A 22,500-nucleotide genomic window follows, 5' to 3' on the forward strand; every position below is an offset into this window, starting at 1 on the left:
CTCACTGAGCTATTTTCCCTGTTGGAGCCCCTTGGGCTTATAGCATCCTGCTTTTCCAACAAGGGTTGTAGCTTAGCAAGTAATAATAATAATAATAGTAATAATAATAATAATAATAATAATAATAATAATATAGATCGTGAACGGAGAAGTATTGATTTAAAAGCTCAAGTTAGAATCAATTTAGACTTTTCTAATAGTAATGTTGTTATATAGGAGATGTGAATGGAGAAGTATTGATTTAAAAACTTGTGTTGTATACGCGTTCTTACGCTGAAACGGTTTTAATCTTACTTCTCCTTCCCTGCACTGTTAATAAACCAACTGGGTAAGCTTGCTAGCTCATGTTTTATTTGTTTGATTTGTGACATTCTTGGTTGCAAGTCCTTGTACATAAACGCGATCAGTTGTCACCTAACCGTGCCTCGCTCATTGGCACTTCGGGGTAACCAATGTGCTAGGCATTGTAAGGTGAAAACTGATCGAGTTTATATACAAGGACTTGCAAGCAAGAATGTCACAAAATTCAAACAAAATAAATTATGAGCTAGCAAGCTTACTCAGGTTGGTCAATTAAGAGCGCAGGGAACAGCGAGTGATAAGATAAAGAAAAACAAAACCATTGCAGTGTACAAGTGCGTATGAAACGCGTATGGTACACTGATATGAAAAACAAACATGCTCAGACAGTCAGGAAAACTTTTGTAACCCAATCAAAATTTAAGAGATTATGATTAATCTCTGCATCTTAAAGCATCCCTCTTTTCCATGTAGGGTTGTAACTTGGCCTAGTAATAATAATAATATTAATCTGACCTTTATTTCTTTCCAGGACAATGTATACATTGACCACAGTGCTTCTGGTCTGCAGCCATCCACAGTACACGACTCGTCAAAATCTGAGTCCGTTGTCCCTGGGATCACCGAGCAGGCCATTCAGATGCAACTGGCCCAGGGCACCTACTGGTGTGAAACATGGATACCAAAGTCTGAAGAAAGACTTACGAGTAACAAAATGCTCATAACTCTGGAGGACTGGGTTACGATCATCCTCCGCGCAAACAGATACGAACCGATCAACAGAACTCATGAGGAAATGCAGGCTGAACTCTGTACTATTTTCAAGGATAAATTCCCATCCCTTGATGAATATATTTGGGATGTCATTTCCACTGAAAGGGAAGCTGATGACAATTCCTCTCTTTGGTTGACCAAGTATAAGTTTCACGTGCATATGCCAAGAAGTGATATGAATCTATTTTACTTCGAAAATAGAAACGTCTCTAGTGTTTTTCGTGATATATTCAAAAAGGCTGATTTCCTCGATACTTCTAATCTCACATTTGCAACATTCTGCTACAAACAGAAAGAGTCCTTTAAGAGCGGAAAGTCATTGGTCTGGCCATTCACTGAGGCCGGGAAGGTTTATCCGAGGAATTTGAAATGCAAAGTGGATTATGGTCGACTACTACCTGGTGTTTGTAAGGGTGATTACAACAACGGAGCATATCTAGACTTTGATCCATCTGCATGCCAGTGGTTAGATAGGTGTCCCGTTGGTTATAAGAACGTAGGAAAGACACATTGCATTGCCTTGTCACAAAGCCAGAGTTGGGAAGAGGCATTTAAGGAAAATTATAAAACTGGTCAGGAAACGACCATATTAGACATAGTTGGTCTCCCACTTTTTTCTAGAATGTTCAATGACATCAAGAAATATACTAATCGAACGAGCAACCAAAGTAAACTGTGGCTTCCAGTCAAACGAGTGGGACATCTCGGACCCCTCATCTTTCAGGGCTCTGGTTCTCCTCAATGGAAAATTCAGAATTATAATGAATTCGAGAATTATAATATATCATGGCTTGAGCAAAATCCTCATAGTGACCAAGATTGTCTCTCTATAGATTTAGAAACGAAAAAACTTCAGACATCAGATTGTCAAGAAAAAATGCCATTCTTGGCTGTTATTGATTTACAGGATACACCAAAGCCAGGCCAATCATTGGAAAAGCCTAGTCCTCAGTGTACCGAACAAGATAGCGGCAGTTGTTTATGTCCACCCGGTTGGAGAACTCCTGTGTTTAAAGGTGAAAATGAGATATGCTTCAAACTTTTCTCTCCTAAGAAGAATTTCACGTGGGAAAAGGCAAATGAATTTTGCTCGGCAAAGGGCGCTCAGCTTCCAACTCCAAATGTTGGGTTTTTAGACTGGGTATACAGGCAGCACTTAAATGATACTAATGTGTCATCTGTTTGGATGGACATAAAGTGGGTCCCAGACCGGATAGTTTACTCTGGAACTGAAGACAATATCAACTGGTTACCGGAGACAAATTACAGAAACAAGTACGGAGTGCTTCGGCAAGATGGCTGGATCCTGGAGAGCAGTGAAGCTGTAAAGGAAGACGTATTGTGCCAGCAGATTATACGGCAGAATGTTTCAGTGGAGCTAAGAGTAAATGAACCTAGCAACCAGGATTCCCAAACAATGTGTATTGATATAAACCCAGTACAGCTTCTGATGAGTAAAGAAAAGGAAAGTATACAGTGTTTTGTCAATGGCATTGGACTGAACCCTGAGCAAACGAAAGATTCCGGGTGTCAATATGAGTTGAAGGTAAATAGGCAGGGCTATTATCAGTGTCAAACCTGGACAAGACCACCGTACATGCTAGTGAAATCAAATGTTATTCTACACAGAGACTTCAGTACTTACACCTATGTTGTTACCTTGCGTAATGGAGAGGCGTACCGTCCTGAAAATTATGATGCTACATTCCAATCAAGGAGACAGGCAAGAACTTCTAAACAATGCAGTGATATTGTGAGGAGAGATCTTGAAACCAGCGATCTGAATGGTTTCTTTAGGTTCAGTAATACTTTGTCATTCTATACACCAAATTCAAACTTTACACAGGTGCTTCACAGTTTTCATCTAGAATGTGAATTAAAAGAAACCAAAATGAATGAAAAGAAACTTCTCGAAGCTTTGAGAGACAGATTAATAAAAAGTGAAGTTTTGAAGGAAAGTGGTTGCTATTTTGAAGAAATTAGAAGCACTGTAGGCTGTCTTGCTTCTGTAACTGTTGATGATATGGCAATGGTACCAAGAAACCTTACATGGCCAGAAACTATTGGAAATGAAATAGTTGTCTCAGATGAACTTTGTATAACTCCCGAGGGTGACCCAGCAACAAGGGAATGTCTAGGCAACTTCATAGAAGGGTATTATTGGCAAGAGCCTTCCCATAGTTGTAGCGGGGATCCTTCAAATGTTACGAGAAGTCTGTGGGAAATAAACAGGGGGGCAGTAGATTCAACAGTAGGAGCAGCCTTGGTAAACCTCACAGCTAATAAGTCATCACTGCTACCAGTAGATATATACCTCATTGCAAAGACTTTTCAGAATCTCTCAGAGAGCAAAGATTCAATTTACCATTTTGATGATATTGTGACTGTTGTGAGTAATATTATGGGGGCCAATGCTACTGCATTTGAGGTAATACAGAGAAAATTGAATTCTTCAAGCACTCTTTTAGAAGCATTTGAGGAATTAACTTTTAAGGTACAGCTGCCTGAAGCTGATGGAGATCAGATCACAAAGTCGTCAGGCGACAACGTTGCAGTCGACCGTCTTGACTTGGAGGCAAATTCAACCATTATAGGGCTAAAATCAATGGGTAATTCGGAAGAATATCTGCATATGGGATTTAAAAAGGAAGACCTTGTAAATGCTGAAGTTGCTATCATATTTCCAAATAACCTAACATACACGGTTTCAACTAAGACCAGCCAGAAACCAAAAAGTACTGATTTCGAAGGAAAGAATGAGAAAGTATCCCTAGTATTTGCCATATACCAAAATGAGAAATTTTTCCAAGACGTTTCACATGAAAATTATACTGTAAACAGTCATATAATTATGGCTTCATATAAGGGAGAGGTAATTAAAGACCTTGTAGAGCCAGTGAAGATCCTCTTTAAGCCACTGAAAGCAGGCAACGACACGAAATGTGTATACTGGGATTTTATGCTCAACAACAAGCGTGGTGGATGGTCAGAAAAAGGCTGCGTGAAAGGGGAACGTCAAGGCCAACATGACGTTTGTCTTTGCAATCACCTCACCAGTTTCGCACAGCTGATTAATTACGACGAAGACAGCGGCTTCGACGGATCTCACGCAATGGTTCTAGATATAATAACAATCATTGGTTGCTGTTTGTCGATCATAGGTCTCCTGTTGATTTTCACCACATTTTGCCTCTTCAAGAAATGGCGTCGATCGCTGAGTAACAAGATCTTAGTGAACCTCTCCTTTTCTGTTTTTTGTAGTATGGTCATCTTCCTAGCTGGAATCGATCAGAGTTGGAATGACCCGCTGTGCCGAAGTGTGGCGGTTGGCCTTCATTACTTTATCCTAGCTTCATTTGGTTGGATGCTTGTTGAAGCTGTTCACCAATACCTGAAATTTGTGAAAGTTGTTGGTACTTACATTCCCAGATTCTTGTGGAAAGCCTCAGTCTGTGCTTGGGGGATTCCTGTGTTACCCGTATTGAGCGTTCTCATCTACGATCATTCGCTATATGACAGTAGCAATGATTATAATAGCGCTACCAGAATATGCTGGATGTCTGTTCAAGGATTCAAATATGCTTTTCTTCCTCCATTAGCTCTGACAATGACTGTGAATGTAATCATGTACAGTTTGATCATTCACGGTGCAATTTGTGGACGCGCACGTGTCAATTCTACCATGTCGGAGAGGACCCTGTTCATGAATCAGCTAAGAATGGCAGTCTGCGTGTTCTTTCTACTTGGTTTTACTTGGATATTTGGACTATTGGCGGTCAGTCATTTACGACAGGTCTTTTCTTACCTGTTCTGCATTTTCAATACTTTACAAGGAGTTTTCCTCTTCCTCTGTCACATCTGCCGCGAACAAGGGGCTAGGAAGTACTGGAAGGATTTCTTATCTGTACTTACCAAAGACCCTGTGTCGTCCACTCCAGGGAATTCTTTCAACCACATCAATTCACCTTTCCTGCGGGGACATCCTGATAGCGTCTCCTTCGACAAGTGTGGAGGAATTTTAGTCCTACCACAAGGGCCCCCTTTGAGGCACCACCTAAGGAGAGGTAGGGGCAGTCTTCTGTCCGCCCAAACAAATTCCACTCTGCTGCAGTCAAGGATTAGTTTCAGTCCTTAGCCAGAGAAATTCAAATTACAAACTAAGAGAGTCATGTAGAAAGGAATTAATATACTAGCATGGAAAATGTCTGTTCCAACAATTAACTTTATTATGACACTAGATAAAATAGTGTGAATATTTTTTTTACTGGAATCATTGTAGATTAATCTAATGTCTTCATAATGAAGTGTTTGTGAGCTACGCTTTGACAGATCAAGAAATCATTATTCTTATGATTTCAGTCAAGAAATCATTTTTCTTATGATTTCAGTCTTAAGGTGAATAATGTAGAAAAGGCTGTTTGTGATTCCTCTGGCTAACTTTAAGATTGCATGACTTAAATACAATTTTTTTTTTTTGTGTTTTTATGTACAATTCAACTCTTGTTTGGAATGCTCAGGGTTGTGTTACGTGTGTGTTAAGTATGTATGTATATATGTGCTGATTATCAGTATAATAAAATGAATTACCAGATAAAGAATAACTATATTATGTGAATTACTAACCACTCCATATAAACATTTTACAACCAACTCGAATCATACGAGTTTTTGTAAAATAGTACCTAGTCATTTATATTTGTTATTTTGTACCAATTTTGTATTAAGAAACTATTCTTGAAATAGGTTTCCCATATTTTCAAGGAACATCTTTTGTACGTTGTTAAACATATCTTTAATGTTCAGTATTTCATAGACGTGTCTGAGAGGCCCAGAATTATTGTACCAATTTTGTATTAAGAAAAATATTCTTGAAATATGTTTAAGGAATATTCTTTCACATTGTTAAGCATATCTTTAACGTTCAGTATTTCATAGACGTGTCTGAGAGGCCCATAATTATTACACCAATTTTCTAATAAGAAAATATTCTTGAAATATGTTCAAGGAATATCTTTCACATTGTTAAGCATATCTTTAACGTTCAGTATTTCATAGACATGTCTGAGAGGCCCAGAATTATTGTACCAATTTTGTATTAAGAAAATATTCTTGAAATATGTTTAAGGAATATTCTTTTACATTGTTAAGCATATCTTTAACGTTCAGTATTTCATAGACATGTCTGAGAGGCCCAGAATTATTGTACCAATTTTGTATTAAGAAAATATTCTTGAAATATGTTTAAGGAATATTCTTTTACATTGTTAAGCAAATCTTTAACGTTCAGTATTTCATAGACATGTCTGAAGAGGCCTATAATTATTAAGGATTTTTCAAGTGATATTGGATTAAGCTTTAAATACAAAACAGGAAACTATTTCTTGGTTTTATTATCCACAAGAAAAGTATCTTAGTGGTTGAATCAAAGAGGACTTGATTAGGGATAGAAGTCTGGGGTTTTCTTTGTGTATAGGAAATAAATATGCATGTACAGATTGGTAGATAGATTGATAGATAGATGATATATGAATATATGAGAGGGAGAAAGACAGACAAAGAGGCAGATAGATTTTATTTATGTATATATATATATATATATATATATATATATATATATATATATATATATATGTGTGTGTGTGTGTGTGTGTGTGTGTGTGTATGTGTGTAGATATATAGGCTACATATATATACACACACACATTATATATATATATATATATATATATATATATATATATATATATATATATATATATATATATATATATATATATATATATATATGTATATATATACCCATAACAATATATGTACATATCGATAGACTTTATGTATGTATATATATATATATATATATATATATATATATATATATATATATATATATATATATATATATATATATATATATATATGCACGTATATATACCCATAGCTATATATGTACAAATACTGTATACAAGTATATGCTGTATATCTATGTGTGTGTTTGTGTTTATCACCGATTGATATAATTTCCTACAAGAGGTGATAAACTTGTAGGCAAAAAAAAAAAAAAAAAAAAAAAAAAAAAATATGGAGAAATTTCTCATTATCACAACCGAAATGATTCCGGTTTCAGGAATGAATCGGTTTAAGGTTTTAAAGGTCACTCATGAATGGCAGGGGCGAGGGACAGTGACATTGCCCTATCGAGCGGGACAATGCCCTAGAGACTGACCATATACACATATGATCAGCGCCTAAGCCCACTCCCCACCCAAGCTAGGACCAAGGAGGGCCAGGCAATGGCTGCTGATACCTCAGTAGGTAGTACTATAGGTTCCTTAAAACTCCTCATCTTTAGCTCACAAGGATGGTAAGGTTGCAGCAACCAAAGAAACTAAATAGCTTAAGCAGGGCTCGAACCCCAGTCTGGTAGAACGCCAGGCAGGGACGTTTGCAATAGGCCACCACCAGGTTGGTTATCCAAGGTCCCACAAGATATTATTTTAAGGATAAAAAATATAATTTTATACTCTTAAAAAAAAAAAGTTTTTTTTTTTTATATAATACTTTTAATTATCATCATATTGTCCAAAGGAAATTACACTTATTTCAAAACAGAGGAAATTTAGGCATAAGAATCACAGATTTGTGTAAAATCAATAGGCCTACATGCAAATCATGGCTTTGTACCCTTAAAAAAAATTATATAATACTTTTAATTATCATCATATTGTCCAAAGGAAATTACACTTATTTCAATACAGAGGAAATTTAGGCATAAGAATCACAGATTTGTGTAAAATCAATAGGCCTACATAAAAATCATGGCTTTGTACCCTTAAAAATTTTTTTTTTATAATACTTTTAATTATCATCATATTGTCCAAAGAAAATTACAGTACACTGTTATTTTAAAACAGAAGAAATAATTTAGGCATAAGAATCACAGATTAGTGTTAAATCAGTAGGCCTATATGCAAATTATGATTTTATACCCTTAGAAAAAAGTTTTTTATATATTACTTTTAAATATCATCATATTGTTCAAAGAAAATTACTTTGCTATATCATAACAGAAGAAATTTAGGCATAAGAATCACAGATTTGTGTTAAATCAATAGGCCTACATGCAAATTATGATTTTATATCCTAAGAAAAAAAGTTTTTTATATAATACTTTTAATTATCATCATATTGTTCAAAGGAAATTACACTGTTATTTCAAAACAGAAGAAATAATTTAGGCATAAGAATCACAGATTTGTGTAAAATCAATAGGCCTATATGCACTCAAATGTTCAGGTTTTCCCGAAAATTTAAGAGGGAAATATAGGCTGCCGTTAACCTAATTCATTTCGTTCAGATATTAATTTTAAAAAGCATAAATAGCAATAAATTCTTATTATAACAGATCCTATATCGTACTTGTTTCAGAAAATTCTCTTTCATTCGTTTAAAATCAAAACAAAGAGCTGTCAAAATGTACGTCTTTTCCACTTTTCATTGTCTTCGTTAGACAGAAAAAAAAAAAATAAAAGAAATGTTTTTTAATATATTGCTATTTTCCCTGTTGGGGCCAATGGGTTTATAGCATCCTGCTTTTCCAACTAGGGTTGTAGCTTAGAAAATAATAATAATAATAATAATAATAATAATAATAATAATAATAATAATAATAATAATAATAATAATAATAAATAATATTAATTATAATGATAATGATAATTATAATAATAATAATAATAATAATAATGATAATAATAATGATAGTAATAATAATAACAATAATAATAATAATATTAATAATAATAATAATTATAATGATAATGATAATAATAATAACAACAACAATATAATAACAACAGAAATAATAATAATAATAATAATAATAATAATAATAATAATAATAATAATAATAATAATAATAATAATAATAAATAGTACAATGGCTGAATGAATTATCTCTTATTATAAGAAGCAAATGAAGATTTTCAACAATTTTACTAAAGTCTACGGACTAAACACTCCCTTTTTCATATATTGAAAGTGAATTAATTTGGCGAACAATAATGAAAATGATAAACAGAATTGTTATCTGGACCCGGATCACCTTCAAAATTTAATGAGTTCTTTCAGAGTATAATACATAACAGCTGTTAAAATTTGGTGAGAATCGGTCAAGCAGTTTTGAAGTAATCCTCCTAACAGATAAACAAGTATATGAATAAGCACAAGTGATTTTATAACCTTGTACAATAGTCTAGAAAGGAAATATATAGATTATGAAAAAAGAAATATTATAAATTCTGATCAAATGATCATCTAAAGTCTGACATTAGCTGACGAAAACAAATCCAAATTTGAAAATCTTAAACAAGACATTGCACTTAAGACATTACAATTAATTACATTGCAAATATAAACAATACGAAATCTCCTATTTGCATCTTTTTAAAAAGACAATATTTTTTGCATAGAAATAAGCATGTAGGATGAGATAAAGGAATACATTTGCCATCAGTAATTTCAAGTGTATTCGAGCAAAAATATTTAGATAATAAATATATATTTAAGGTCAAAATAAAACCCTTATTGAATATAATCAATAGTTTAAAGTCTTCTTTCAACTTGCATTATAATAGATTATTATATATTCTTGAGAATTGCTATAATTTTGTATATTCAATTAGGCTATAATTTTATAAATTCAATTAGGCTATAATTTTATTTAAGATAATATTTCTCTTAGTACAGAGCCAAACAAACAATTTCTTTAATAAAAATTCTTTTCTTGATCTAAAAATATCTAAGTAAGCAAAATCAATATTAAAAAAAAATCATGAAAATATTAATTTGTACCTTTCAAGAAATATGCCTATCTTTTTTTTTTAAACCCTTTATCGACTGAGTTAACTAACTACCTACAAAGTTAAAAATAAAGGTGTTCATATCTAAACCTATAGTCAATCCTTTTTAAAGAGGCAGATTTACACAGACTTACAGGGGTGCCCTTTTAGCTCGGAAAAGTTTTCCAATCGCTGATTGGTTGAACAAGATCATTCTAACCAATCGGATTGCAGGAAACTTTTCCAAGCTAAAAGGGCACCTCTGTGAGTCGGTGTAAATGCGCCTCATTAAAAAAAATTTAGTATAATTAAAAACAAGAGGGGTTTATATCTAAACCTAGTGCTCTAGCGTCTAGAAACTCTAGTTAACGAAGAACTACCGAGCTAGCCAGGTACCAAGTGAGTTTTCTAAGTATCTCTCGAGTTTAGTAACAGACAAGTTAACCAAAATCCCTTTTGGGTTAATCAAATAGACCTATCCATAAGATAACTACATACCTTCTAGGTTAACCTAAATTTAATACTTCCCATCCCACCCCAGAGCTAAGTACCTACACTCAATTTTTCTTAATGAGGCGCATTTGCACCGACTCGCAGCGGTGCCCTTCTAGCTCGGAAAAGTTTCCTGCTATCTGATTGGTTAGAATTATCTTGTCTAACCAATCATCGATCAGGAAACTTTTCCGAGCTAAAAGGGCATCGCTGCTAGTTAGTGCAAGTGCGTTTCATTAAAAAAGATTGAGTATAGGGAGTTAACAAAGTACTCTGTGGGTAAACGAAATAGCAGAACTATAATAACTTATTTAAAAGAAAGGATACTATATTATAGTCACTTACTTGCAATCAAAATAGATCTAGTTTAAAGGTTTAAAGGCCGCTCATGAATGGCAGAGACAAGGGACAGTGACATTTCCCTATCGAGCAGGACAATGCCCTAGAGAGACCATATATCCTATGATCAGTTCCCAAGCCTCCTCTCCACCCAAGCTAGGACCAAGGAGGGCCAGGCAATGGCTGCTAATGACTCAGCAGATAGACCTATAGGCTCCCCCAGACCCCACATATGACCAAGGAGGGCCAGGTAATGGCTCCTGATGGCAGCAGATAGACCTATAGGCTCCCCTAAACCCCGCATAGGCCTAATAAGGGCCAGGTAATGGCTCCTGATGACAGCAGATAGACCTATAGGCTCCCCTAAACCCCACATAGGACCAAGGAGGGCCAGGCAATGGCTCCTGATGACAGCAGATAGACCTATAGTCCCCTAAACCCCACATAGGACCAAGGAGGGCCAGGTAATGGCTCCTGATGACAGCAGATAGACCTATAGGCTCCCCTAAACCCCACATAGGACCAAGGAGGGCCAGGCAATGGCTCCTGATGACAGCAGATAGACCTATAGGCTCCCCTAAACCCCACATAGGACCAAGGAGGGCCAGGCAATGGCTTCTGATGACAGCAGATAGACCTATAGGCTCCCCCAAACCCCACATAGGACCAAGGAGGGCCAGGCAATGGCTCCTGATGACAGCAGATAGACCTATAGGCTCCCCCAAACCACCCACATCCTTAGCTCACAAGGATGGTAAGGATGCAGCGACCTAAAAAAACTAACGAGTTTGAGCGGGACTCGAACCCCAGTCTGGCGTTCACCAGTCAGGAGCGTTACCACACAGTTAATACCAAGACGATATGTGTTAGACTGAAATCTTAAAAGAGCACTTTGGAAATAATGCAATGTTAGGCCTAGGTTGAGAACCCTTGCTATGGAGATAACATAGCAAAGATCTGTATTAATGTCGTTATTATTCTTAAAATATTTTATTTTAATTGTTCATTACTAATGTAGTTTATTTATTTCCTTATTTTCCTTATATCCTTTCTTCAGTGAGCTATTTTCCCTGGTGGAGCCCTAGGGCTTATAGCATCCTACTTTTTTATCTATTTCCCTATTTCCTTTCCTCACTGGGCTATTTTTCCCTGATAGAGACGTTAGGCTTATAGCATCCTACTTTTTTATTCATTTCCCTAATTCCTTTCCTCACTGGGCTATTTTTCCCTGATAGAGACCTTGGGCTTATAGCATCCTATTTTTTTTTTTTATCTATTTCCCTATTTCCTTTCCTCACTGGACTATTTTTCCTTGTTGGGGCCCTTGGGCTTATAGCATCCTACTTTTTTATCTATTTCCCTATTTCCTTTCCTCACTGGGCTATTGTTCCCTGAAAGAGACCTTAGGCTTATAGCATCCTACTTTTTTATTCATTTCCTTATTTCCTTTCCTCACCGGGCTATTTTTCCTTAATAGGGCCCTTGGACTTATAGCATTCTACTTCTCCAACTAGATAACAAATAATAATATTAATAACAATAATAATAACAATATTAATAACAATAAATGGATAAAATCCAATACTAAAGTAATGTTTCTTTTTTAAATGATTTTTGTATTGCTTCCACATCAATAGCAACTCAGGTATATGTAAAAACCGATCATGAACGATGACTCTTGTCCAATTGAAATAGACTTAAAATGGCTTAATACCTCATTCTTAAAATACACACATTAACAGCTATAGTGAGGCATCGATTATATATTGTAGCAGATGTAAGTCTAACAGTTTTCGAGTTTAGATATTCAGCATTAAATTAACAATCAGAAGTCTGGCATGAATGTCAGAAGCATGGAACAGTGACATTGTCCTAGCAAGCTGAATAATGCCTTAGAGACTGACCATATTTACATATGATCAGGCCCCAAGCTCTCTCTCCACTCAAGCTAGGACCAGGGAGGGCCAGGCAATAGCTGCTTATGACTCAGCAGGTAGACCTATAGGCTCCCCCAAAACCACTATGCTTAGCTCGTATGGATGCTGAGGGTACAGTACCCTAGAAACTGACCATATGTTCATTTGATCAGGCCCCAAGCCCCTCTCCACCAAAGCTAGGACGCAGAGGGCCAGGCAATGGCTGCTGATGACTCAGCAGGTAGAGCTACAGGCTCCCCAAACACCCCACCCCCATCCTTAGTTCACAAGGATGATGAGGTTGCAGACACTATAGGAAATAACGAGTTTGGGCAGGACTCTAACCCAGTCTGGCAATCACCAGGCAGAGACGTTACGACAACAGCCCTAAACCCAGTTTATGAACCAAATCCCAGAATTCTGATATATCTTATTATACATGTCTGAGATTTCAAAGGAGATTGGTGATAGCTTTGTTATTAGAGAATACAAATACAAAAAAGTTCATTTGCGTTGATCACAATGAATACTGATGAGGTTTTAGGATAATACATATGGTTCCACCCAGAAGTAACTCTGTACACTTCATAAACAGTGATTCATTTTATACAGCAAAGCAAGATAAGGAAAAACCATTTTCCATCGTCCTCTTATAGCGGAGGACCTTATGACATTCACAAGTTTGGTATAAACTAAAATAGCAGTACGGAGAGAAAGTACAAGAACTTGTAATGGTACAAAATCTAGTCACTAAGACTCAAAAGACATTCTCAAAAGACATCCATTCTTTTCTGTACATGGTATGAGTTTTGATTGATTTTCTAAGGCATGTTATAGCCGAAGAGGAGAAAGTCCAGCAAATAGGTCCGTAAGAACTGCAGTTTGTCTTGTGAGGTAAGGCTATTTTTATATTTCTGATGCTGCTTCGAAGCGTGGAAGGCTCGGTCCGGGGGCGGGAAACGCTCGGCCAATTCCCCAGCGCCAATCCAGTAAAGCGTCTCGTTGGCTTCGTGTTGGAGGTTTTCGTATAGGCCCACCGCGTCGTACTGTTGGCAAAGCGGTGACGTCAATAGTATCAAACGCCATAAATGCGAACCCACTGTATATATATATATATATATATATATATATATATATATATATATATATATATATATATATATATATATATATATATATATATATATATATGAGAGAATACAGAAGAGCAAGAGGAGCAACAGCTTAGGGATATTAGGGGACTGTTTTGAACAGGTATATCGACGGATTTAATAAGAATAATGAAATTATCTACTTTTTCCCTGTTGGATCCCTTGGGCTTGTAGCATCTTGCTTTTCCAACTAGGGTTGTAGCTTAGCTAGTAATAATAATAATAATAATAATAATAATAATAATAATAATAATAATAGCTGTCTGAAGTAAATCTGATTGCTTTGAATCTAAAACTATTCTAAGAATAGACACTGTGTAGATTTTAAACTTCTCAAATATTCTCCCCAAAAAATAATATAAAAAGCTCCCTTTTGACATAACATATGTGTATATATATGAATATACACATGCTTGTGTTTACATATTCAGAACACCCTCACCTGTATGGCACAAGGAGCACAGAGTTCCACAATAGGCCTCCAGTGTTCATTCTGCTGGGCCGTTGTCCAGGTTCCGTTTGGAGGCGTCACCCATCGGATGAATTCCTGGAACGTAATGTTGTGCCCTCCAGAGACCTTTTGGGAGAAGAAGATTGTGGAATCATTATGCGAAAGGTTACACGAGATGAAAGACTTATTGTTTGTTTGTTGCCTGCAATAAACAAGGGAGGTTGATTACTTTCCTCTTGGTAAGGATAGAAGAGACTCTTTAGCTATGGTAAGCAGCTCTTGTAGGAGGACACTCCAAAATCAAACCATTGTTCTCTAGTCTTGGGTAGTGTCAAATCCTCTGTACCATAGTCTTCCACTGTCTTTTGGATTAGAGTTCTCTTGCTTGAGGGCACACTCGGGCACACTATGCTATCTTATTTCTCTTCCTCTTGTTTTATTAAATTTTATATAGTTTATATAGAAAATATTTATTTTAATGTTGTTACTGTTCTTAATATTAGTTTTTTTGTTTCTTTTCCTCACTAGGCAATTTTCCCTGTTGAAGCTCCTGGCCTTATAGCATCCAGCTTTTCCAACTAAGGTTGTAGCTTGGCAATTAATAATAATAATAATAATAATAATAATAATAATAATAATAATAATAATAATAATAATAATAATACTGATCAAAGCTATCTGGTTCCACTTACAGCTGCAGTCACAAAGTATATAATATATTTTGTTCATAGCTGACATACACAAGTAATGCTTTTGATGAAAAATGGCTGGAATGTTTCCAATACAGACAGCTTGGAAGTAAAGAAATCAGACAGCTCGTAATCCAATTGATTCCATAACCTTCAAGATGATTTTTACAAATCACTGATAACAAGATTAGTGTCTTATCTTACCTTTCCTCTCATCATGCTTTCGACCTCTTGCCCAACGTGCTTGTGGAAGTCGAAATTACTCTCCTTGTCGACGTGTTCTAACTTATCCCTGTAAGCTGAGATCAGCCGATGGAGGGGATGCCTGGCGAACAGGAATTTCTTGTACGTCAGCAGGAATTCTTTGCGTTGTTGTTCTGTCAATCACAAAGGAATTCTATAAGGACGTATATTATAAAGGGTGAAGTTATTTCCCTAATATTAAAAGCAGGAACTATCATAAATACCGTCTAATTCGTTCTTTCCTCTTGGTAAGGGTAGAAGGACACTCCAAAGTCAAACCACTGTTCTCCAGTCTTGGGTAGTGCCAAAGCCTCTGTACTATGGTCTTCCACTGTCTTGGGGTAGAGTTCTCTTGCTTGAGGGTACACTCGGGCACACTTTTCTCTCTTGTTTCTCTTCTTGTTGTTAAAGTTTTTAAAGTTTATAAACAAAATATTTGTTTTAAAGTTGTTACTGTTCTTAAAGTATTTTATTTTAATTGCTAATTACGTCTCTTATTTCCTTGTTTCCTTTCCTCACTGGGCTATTTTCCCTGTTGGAGACCCTGGGCTTATAGCATCCTGCTTATCCGTATAGGGCTGTAGCTTAGCAAATAATAATGATGAAAATAATAATATCTTTATGACAATTATACTTATCACCTACAAAATATAAATATGTTGGGAGAAATTTTTACTAAACCATTAATTCCAGTAGCTATTCAAGTTACCAGTCCCTAAGCCCACTCTCAACCTAGGTTAGTGCCATAAACTCTGTACCATGGCCTTCCACTGTCTTGGGGTACAGTTCTCTTGCTTGAGGGTACACTCGGGCACGCTATATCTTATTTCTTTTCCTCTTGTTTTGGTAAAGTTTTTATAGTTTATATAGGAAATATTTATTTTAATGTTGTTACTGTTCTTAAAATGTTTTAGTTTTCCTTGTTTCCTTTCCTCACTGTGCTATTTTCCCTGTCGGAGCCCCTGGTCTTATAGCATCCTGCTTTTTAAATAGGGTTGTAGCTTAGAAAATAATAATACTACTACTTATAATAATAATAATAATAATAATAATAATAATAATAATAATAATAATAATAATAATAATAATAATGCCTACATTGCACTACAATTACTCCCCGAAGGGGTACTCACCTACAAATTTGACGCTGGAGAGAGTTGGCAAGAATTTACCATGAACTTCACTCCTGGTTAAACCCATGACATTTTCGTCTTCCTCCAGCAAACCTGCTAACCAGAACCAGATCCTTTTCCATGAAGTGCATGCCACCTGTTCATGAGGAAAAATGAAGTTTGGACAATTCAATGGAGGAGGAAATTGACAGGGAGAAAATATCATAGATACAGACAATTCTAGCTTAGTTTGAATACCTTAATGAAGACTGAATTACATGAAAATAGAGAATTCTATTCCAGGTGAGATTGGTATGATGAACTAATCAATGTAGTTGACCCTTGAGTTTACAGATATTCCACTCTTAATTATTAGGCCATCTTGTGGGTACATTCAGACTCACTATTCTGTCGTTTTCCTTAGTTTCCTTTCCTCACTGAGCTATTTTTCCTGTTGCAGCCCTTGGGCTTATAGCATCTTGCCTTAGCTAGTTAGGCTTATAGCATCCCGCCTTAGCTAAATAGGCTTATAGCATCCTTCTTTAGCTAGATGGGCTTATAGCATCCTGCCTTAGCTAGACGGGCTTATAGCATCTTGCCTTAACTAGTCGGGCTTATAGCATCCCGTCTTAGCTAGTCGGGCTTATACCATCCAGCCTTAACTAGCCTGGCTTATAGGATCACGCCTTTCCAACTAGGGTCATAGCTCAGCTAGTAATAACGATAAGAATAACAATCACACATTTTAAAACACTCTCTCATCAATTCCTTCTACGACGACCTTGGCACCTCACATTCCACATCAGAACGAAACAAAACCAGAACATTACAGAAATTCGTTACCTTGGGAACGAAGCACATCAGAACCTTGTGGCGCGTGTCAACCAGAATGTGTTTCCTCACGACCGCGTCTATCGTCTGATTGAGGTTCAGGCCTTTGCACGCTCGCTCCATGTGGTTCACGCGAATCTTCTGGGTTTGCTCCCAGGTCATGTTACCTGTCTGGGCGTACTGTTGGCGAGGGAGAAAGAGAATAGCTGTGGAATGGGTTACAGGGGAGTACATTGGCTCCAAAGATTAGGGCAAAGAGAATGGCTGTGGAATGGGCTACAGGGGAGTACATTGGCTCTAAAGATTGGGGCAAAGAGAATGGCTGTGGAATGGGTTACAGGGGAGTACATTGGCTCCAAAGATTAGGGCAAAGAGAATGGCTGTGGAATGGGTTACAGGGGAGTACATTGGCTCCAAAGATTGGGGTAAAGAGAATGGCTGTGGAATGGGTTACAGGGGAGTACATTGGCTCCAAAGATTGGGGCAAAGAGAATGGCTGTGGAATGGGTTACAGGGGAGTACATTGGCTCCAAAGATTGGGGCAAAGAGAATGGCTGTGGAATGGGTCACAGGGGAGTACATTGGCTCCAAAGATTAGGGCAAAGAGAATGGCTGTGGAATGGGTTACAGGGGAGTACATTGGCTCCAAAGATTAGGGCAAAGAGAATGGCTGTGGAATGGGTTACTGGGGAGTACATTGGCTCCAAAGATTGGGGCAAAGAGAATGGCTGTGGAATGGGTTACAGGGGAGTACATTGGCTCCAAGGATTAGGGCAAAGAGAATGGCTGTGGAATGGGTTACAGGGGAGTACATTGGCTCCAAAGATTAGGGCAAAGAGAATGGCTGTGGAATGGGTTACAGGGGAGTACATTGGCTCCAAAGATTAGGGTAAAGAGAATGGCTGTGGAATGGGTTACAGGGGAGTACATTGGCTTCAAAGATTAGGGCAAAGAGAATGGCTGTGGAATGGGTTACAGGGGAGTACATTGGCTCCAAAGATTAGGGTAAAGAGAATGGCTGTGGAATGGGTTACAGGAGAGTGCATTGGCTCCAAAGATTGGGGTAAAGAGAATGGCGGTGGGATGGGTTACAGGGGAGTGCATTGGCTCCAAAGATTAGGGCAAAGAGAAAAGCTGTGGAATGAGTTACAGGGGAGTACATTGGCTCCAAAGATTGGGGTAAAGAGAATGGCTGTGGAATGGGTTACAGGGGAGTACATTGGCTCCAAAGATTGGGGTAAAGAGAATGGCTGTGGAATGGGTTACAGGGGAGTACATTGGCTCCAAAGATTGGGGTAAAGAGAATGGCTGTGGAATGGGTTACAGGGGAGTACATTGGCTCCAAAGATTGGGGTAAAGAGAATGGCTGTGGAATGGGTTACAGGGGAGTACATTGGCTCCAAAGATTGGGGTAGAGAGAATGGCTGTGGAATGGGTTACAGGGGAGTGCATTGGCTCCAAAGATTGGGGCAAAGAGAATGGCTGTGGAATGGGTTACATAATAGTACAGTGGCTTCAAAGACTAGAGCAAAGAGAGTGGCTGTGGAATGGGTTACAGGGGAGTGCATTGGCTCCAAAGATTAGGGCAAAGAGAATGGCTGTGGAATGGGTTACAGGGGAGTGCATTGGCTCCAAAGATTAGGGCAAAGAGAATGGCTGTGGAATGGGTTACAGGGGAGTGCATTGGGTCCAAAGATTAGGGCAAAGAGAATGGCTGTGGAATGGGTTACAGGGGAGTGCATTGGCTCCAAAGATTGGGGCAAAGAGAATGGCTGTGGAATGGGTTACAGGGGAGTGCATTGGCTCCAAAGATTGGGGTAAAGAGAATGGCTGTGGAATGGGTTATAGGGGAGTGCATTGGCTCCAAAGATTGGGGTAAAGAGAATGGTTGTGGAATGGGTTACAGGGGAGTGCATTGGCTCCAAAGATTGGGGCAAAGAGAATGGCTGTGGAATGGGTTACAGGGGAGTGCATTGGCTCCAAAGATTAGGGCAAAGAGAATGGCTGTGGAATGGGTTACAGGGGAGTGCATTGGGTCCAAAGATTAGGGCAAAGAGAATGGCTGTGGAATGGGTTACAGGGGAGTGCATTGGGTCCAAAGATTAGGGCAAAGAGAATGGCTGTGGAATGGGTTACAGGGGAGTGCATTGGCTCCAAAGATTAGGGCAAAGAGAATGGCTGTGGAATGGGTTACAGGGGAGTACATTGGCTCCAAAGATTGGGGTAAAGAGAATGGCTGTGGAATGGGTTATAGGGGAGTGCATTGGCTCCAAAGATTGGGGTAAAGAGAATGGCTGTGGAATGGGTTATAGGGGAGTGCATTGGCTCCAAAGATTAGGGCAAAGAGAATGGCTGTGGAATGGGTTACAGGGGAGTGCATTGGCTCCAAAGATTGGGGTAAAGAGAATGGCTGTGGAATGGGTTATAGGGGAGTGCATTGGCTCCAAAGATTGGGGTAAAGAGAATGGCTGTGGAATGGGTTATAGGGGAGTGCATTGGCTCCAAAGATTGGGGTAAAGAGAATGGCTGTGGAATGGGTTATAGGGGAGTGCATTGGCTCCAAAGATTGGGGTAAAGAGAATGGCTGTGGAATGGGTTATAGGGGAGTGCATTGGCTCCAAAGATTGGGGTAAAGAGAATGGCTGTGGAATGGGTTATAGGGGAGTGCATTGGCTCCAAAGATTAGGGCAAAGAGAATGGCTGTGGAATGGGTTACAGGGGAGTGCATTGGCTCCAAAGATTGGGGTAAAGAGAATGGCTGTGGAATGGGTTATAGGGGAGTGCATTGGCTCCAAAGATTGGGGTAAAGAGAATGGCTGTGGAATGGGTTATAGGGGAGTGCATTGGCTCCAAAGATTGGGGTAAAGAGAATGGCTGTGGAATGGGTTATAGGGGAGTGCATTGGCTCCAAAGATTGGGGTAAAGAGAATGGCTGTGGAATGGGTTATAGGGGAGTGCATTGGCTCCAAAGATTGGGGTAAAGAGAATGGCTGTGGAATGGGTTATAGGGGAGTGCATTGGCTCCAAAGATTAGGGCAAAGAGAATGGCTGTGGAATGGGTTACAGGGGAGTGTATTGGCTCCAAAGATTGGGGTAAAGAGAATGGCTGTGGAATGGGTTATAGGGGAGTGCATTGGCTCCAAAGATTGGGGTAAAGAGAATGGCTGTGGAATGGGTTACAGGGGAGTGCATTGGCTCCAAAGATTGGGGCAAAGAGAATGGCTGTGGAATGGGTTATAGGGGAGTGCATTGGCTCCAAAGATTGGGGTAAAGAGAATGGTTGTGGAATGGCCTGTGGCATTGTTTAAACTTTTAAGGTAATTACCTCAGTTTAAGGAAATTTGCATGGTTTCAAAGTAATATTCAAGCTGATTCTAAGGTTTTACTACAAATTTAAAGAAATTTGAAAAGTTTTAAGGTAATCTAAGGTAAGAAGCAGCAGTATGTAAGGTTATGGCCACATGCTCAAGTTTAAACCATGGTTACAGGGTGAGTACATTGGCTCCAAAGATTGAGCTAGATCTCCTACTAAAAATAGAAGAAGAAGAAGAAGAAGAAGAAGAAGAAGAAGAAGAAGAAGAAGAAGAAGAAGAAGAAGAAGAAGAAGAAGAAGAAGAAGGTGGTGATTTCAGAATGTATTTTTTTGCCTCTTTCCCATTTTTCAGAGAAAAGTTAAATTTATATCCTTAAAAATAATGTTTTCAAAAAATTTAGAGATATATTTAGGAATAGAGTTCAGATTTTCAAAGAGAATAAATAAATTTTCTTGAAAAAATATATTAATATGTTTATCGGTGATTATTCTTCAAGAACGAAATTTTCATTTACTTAATAAGTTAGAATTTATTTTTCTTTTAATAGAACACCACCAGTGAAACTTCCAAGAGAAAGGTTATTATTCTTATATTTTGAGGAAAAAATGGAAAAATAATCTCTCTCTCTCTCTCTCTCTCTCTCTCTCTCTCTCTCTCTCTCTCTCTCTCTCTCTCTCTCTCTGCATCAGTAATAAAATGGGTCTCTCTCTCTCTCTCTCTCTCTCTCTCTCTCTCTCTCTCTCTCTCTCTCTCTGCATCAGTAATAAAATGGGTCTCTCTCTCTCTCTCTCTCTCTCTCTCTCTCTCTCTCTCTCTCTCTCTCACCTGTGACGTGTCAGAGCTATCATCGAAGAAATCTCCTATAAGCCACTGTAGGAAAGGCAGTCTGTGGTGCTCCGATCCTGGTGAATGTAAAAAAAAAAACATCAAATATGATACATTCTTAAACAAGCAGTCGTTTTCAGTCCATTGCAGGACATAGGCCTCAGACATGGCTTGTTCGTGTCTGGGGTATGGCCATTTTCATCACCACGCTGGCCCATGTGGATTGGTGATGGTGGGAGACTTGGGTTTGATTGCTCACAACAAACCAACCTCGTGTTGTTAGTCCTGACTAGTACAGCTTTGCTGATCTTGGTTATATGCAACCCTTCCCATATATATATATATATATATATATATATATATATATATATATATATATATATATATACAAATGTATATATATCTATATCTATCTATCTATTTACATATATATATACATATATATATATATATATATATATATATATATATATATATATATATATATATATATATATATATATATATATATATACTGTTTGGTTCACTATGAAGGATCAGACAAAAATCTCCCACCATCACCAATCCTCACTGACCAGCCTGAGAATTAAAACTAGCCAAACCCCAGGTGTGAATTAACAAGCCTCAGACCTTTGGTCCTGCATTGGACTAGAAACGTTATTGTTGTTGTTGTTGTTTATGTTGTTGTATACAGTACAACACATTCAATATAAAATTACATATCCTCAGCCTCACCTGCATTGGAGATAACTAAGTAAGTCGAGACGACGAAAATGATGATGACCCACATCAAGGCTTTGCCCCACCGAGTGGTTGAGGAGCGGGGCCCCCCCCTGAAAAAAAAAAATAATTAAAAAAAATGTACAGCTGGACGCAGGAAAGCCTGGTACACCACGCTCTGAGAAGTGTACCTATTCTCGTGCTGACTATACGGTTAGTAGTAACCTTCTATCTTATTTCTCTTCCTTTTTTTTATTTTCAAGTGTTGTATAGTTTATAAATTTTAATGTTATTATCGCTCCTTGAAAATATATTACAAATGTACAGCTGGACGCAGGAAATCCTGGCACACCACGCTCTGTGGGAGTGTAGGCTACCTACCTATACTCAATTTATTTTAATGAGGCATATTTGCACCGACTCGCAGCGGTGCCCTTTTAGCTCAGAAAAGTTTCCTGATCGCTGATTGGTTAGAATTATCTCGTCCAACCAATCAGCGATCAGGA

General features: G+C 37.8%; 2 protein-coding genes across 2 annotated transcripts in view; one reads left to right on the forward strand and one right to left on the reverse strand.

Moving 5' to 3' along the window:
• The window catches only part of LOC137622205 (uncharacterized), a 23,261-nt gene extending 16,821 nt beyond the window's left edge, over positions 1-6,440 (forward strand). The window contains 1 exon segment of the mRNA XM_068352672.1: positions 833-6,440. Within this exon segment, the coding sequence (XP_068208773.1) occupies positions 833-5,209 (4,377 nt within the window). The 3' untranslated portion in view covers positions 5,210-6,440.
• A 4,165-nt stretch (positions 6,441-10,605) lies between these two features.
• The window catches only part of LOC137622206 (carbohydrate sulfotransferase 11-like), an 18,155-nt gene continuing 6,260 nt past the window's right edge, over positions 10,606-22,500 (reverse strand). The window contains exons 2-8 of the mRNA XM_068352673.1: positions 22,010-22,107; positions 21,275-21,351; positions 17,148-17,315; positions 16,326-16,461; positions 15,154-15,326; positions 14,252-14,386; positions 10,606-13,704 (exon numbers count right to left, since the gene is read on the reverse strand). Of these exons, the coding sequence (XP_068208774.1) occupies positions 13,480-13,704; positions 14,252-14,386; positions 15,154-15,326; positions 16,326-16,461; positions 17,148-17,315; positions 21,275-21,351; positions 22,010-22,107 (1,012 nt within the window). The 3' untranslated portion in view covers positions 10,606-13,479. The remainder of the gene's footprint in view (positions 13,705-14,251; positions 14,387-15,153; positions 15,327-16,325; positions 16,462-17,147; positions 17,316-21,274; positions 21,352-22,009; positions 22,108-22,500) is intronic.

This window comes from Palaemon carinicauda, chromosome 29, assembly GCF_036898095.1.
Source record: "Palaemon carinicauda isolate YSFRI2023 chromosome 29, ASM3689809v2, whole genome shotgun sequence".
NCBI classification, from domain to species: domain Eukaryota; kingdom Metazoa; phylum Arthropoda; class Malacostraca; order Decapoda; family Palaemonidae; genus Palaemon; species Palaemon carinicauda.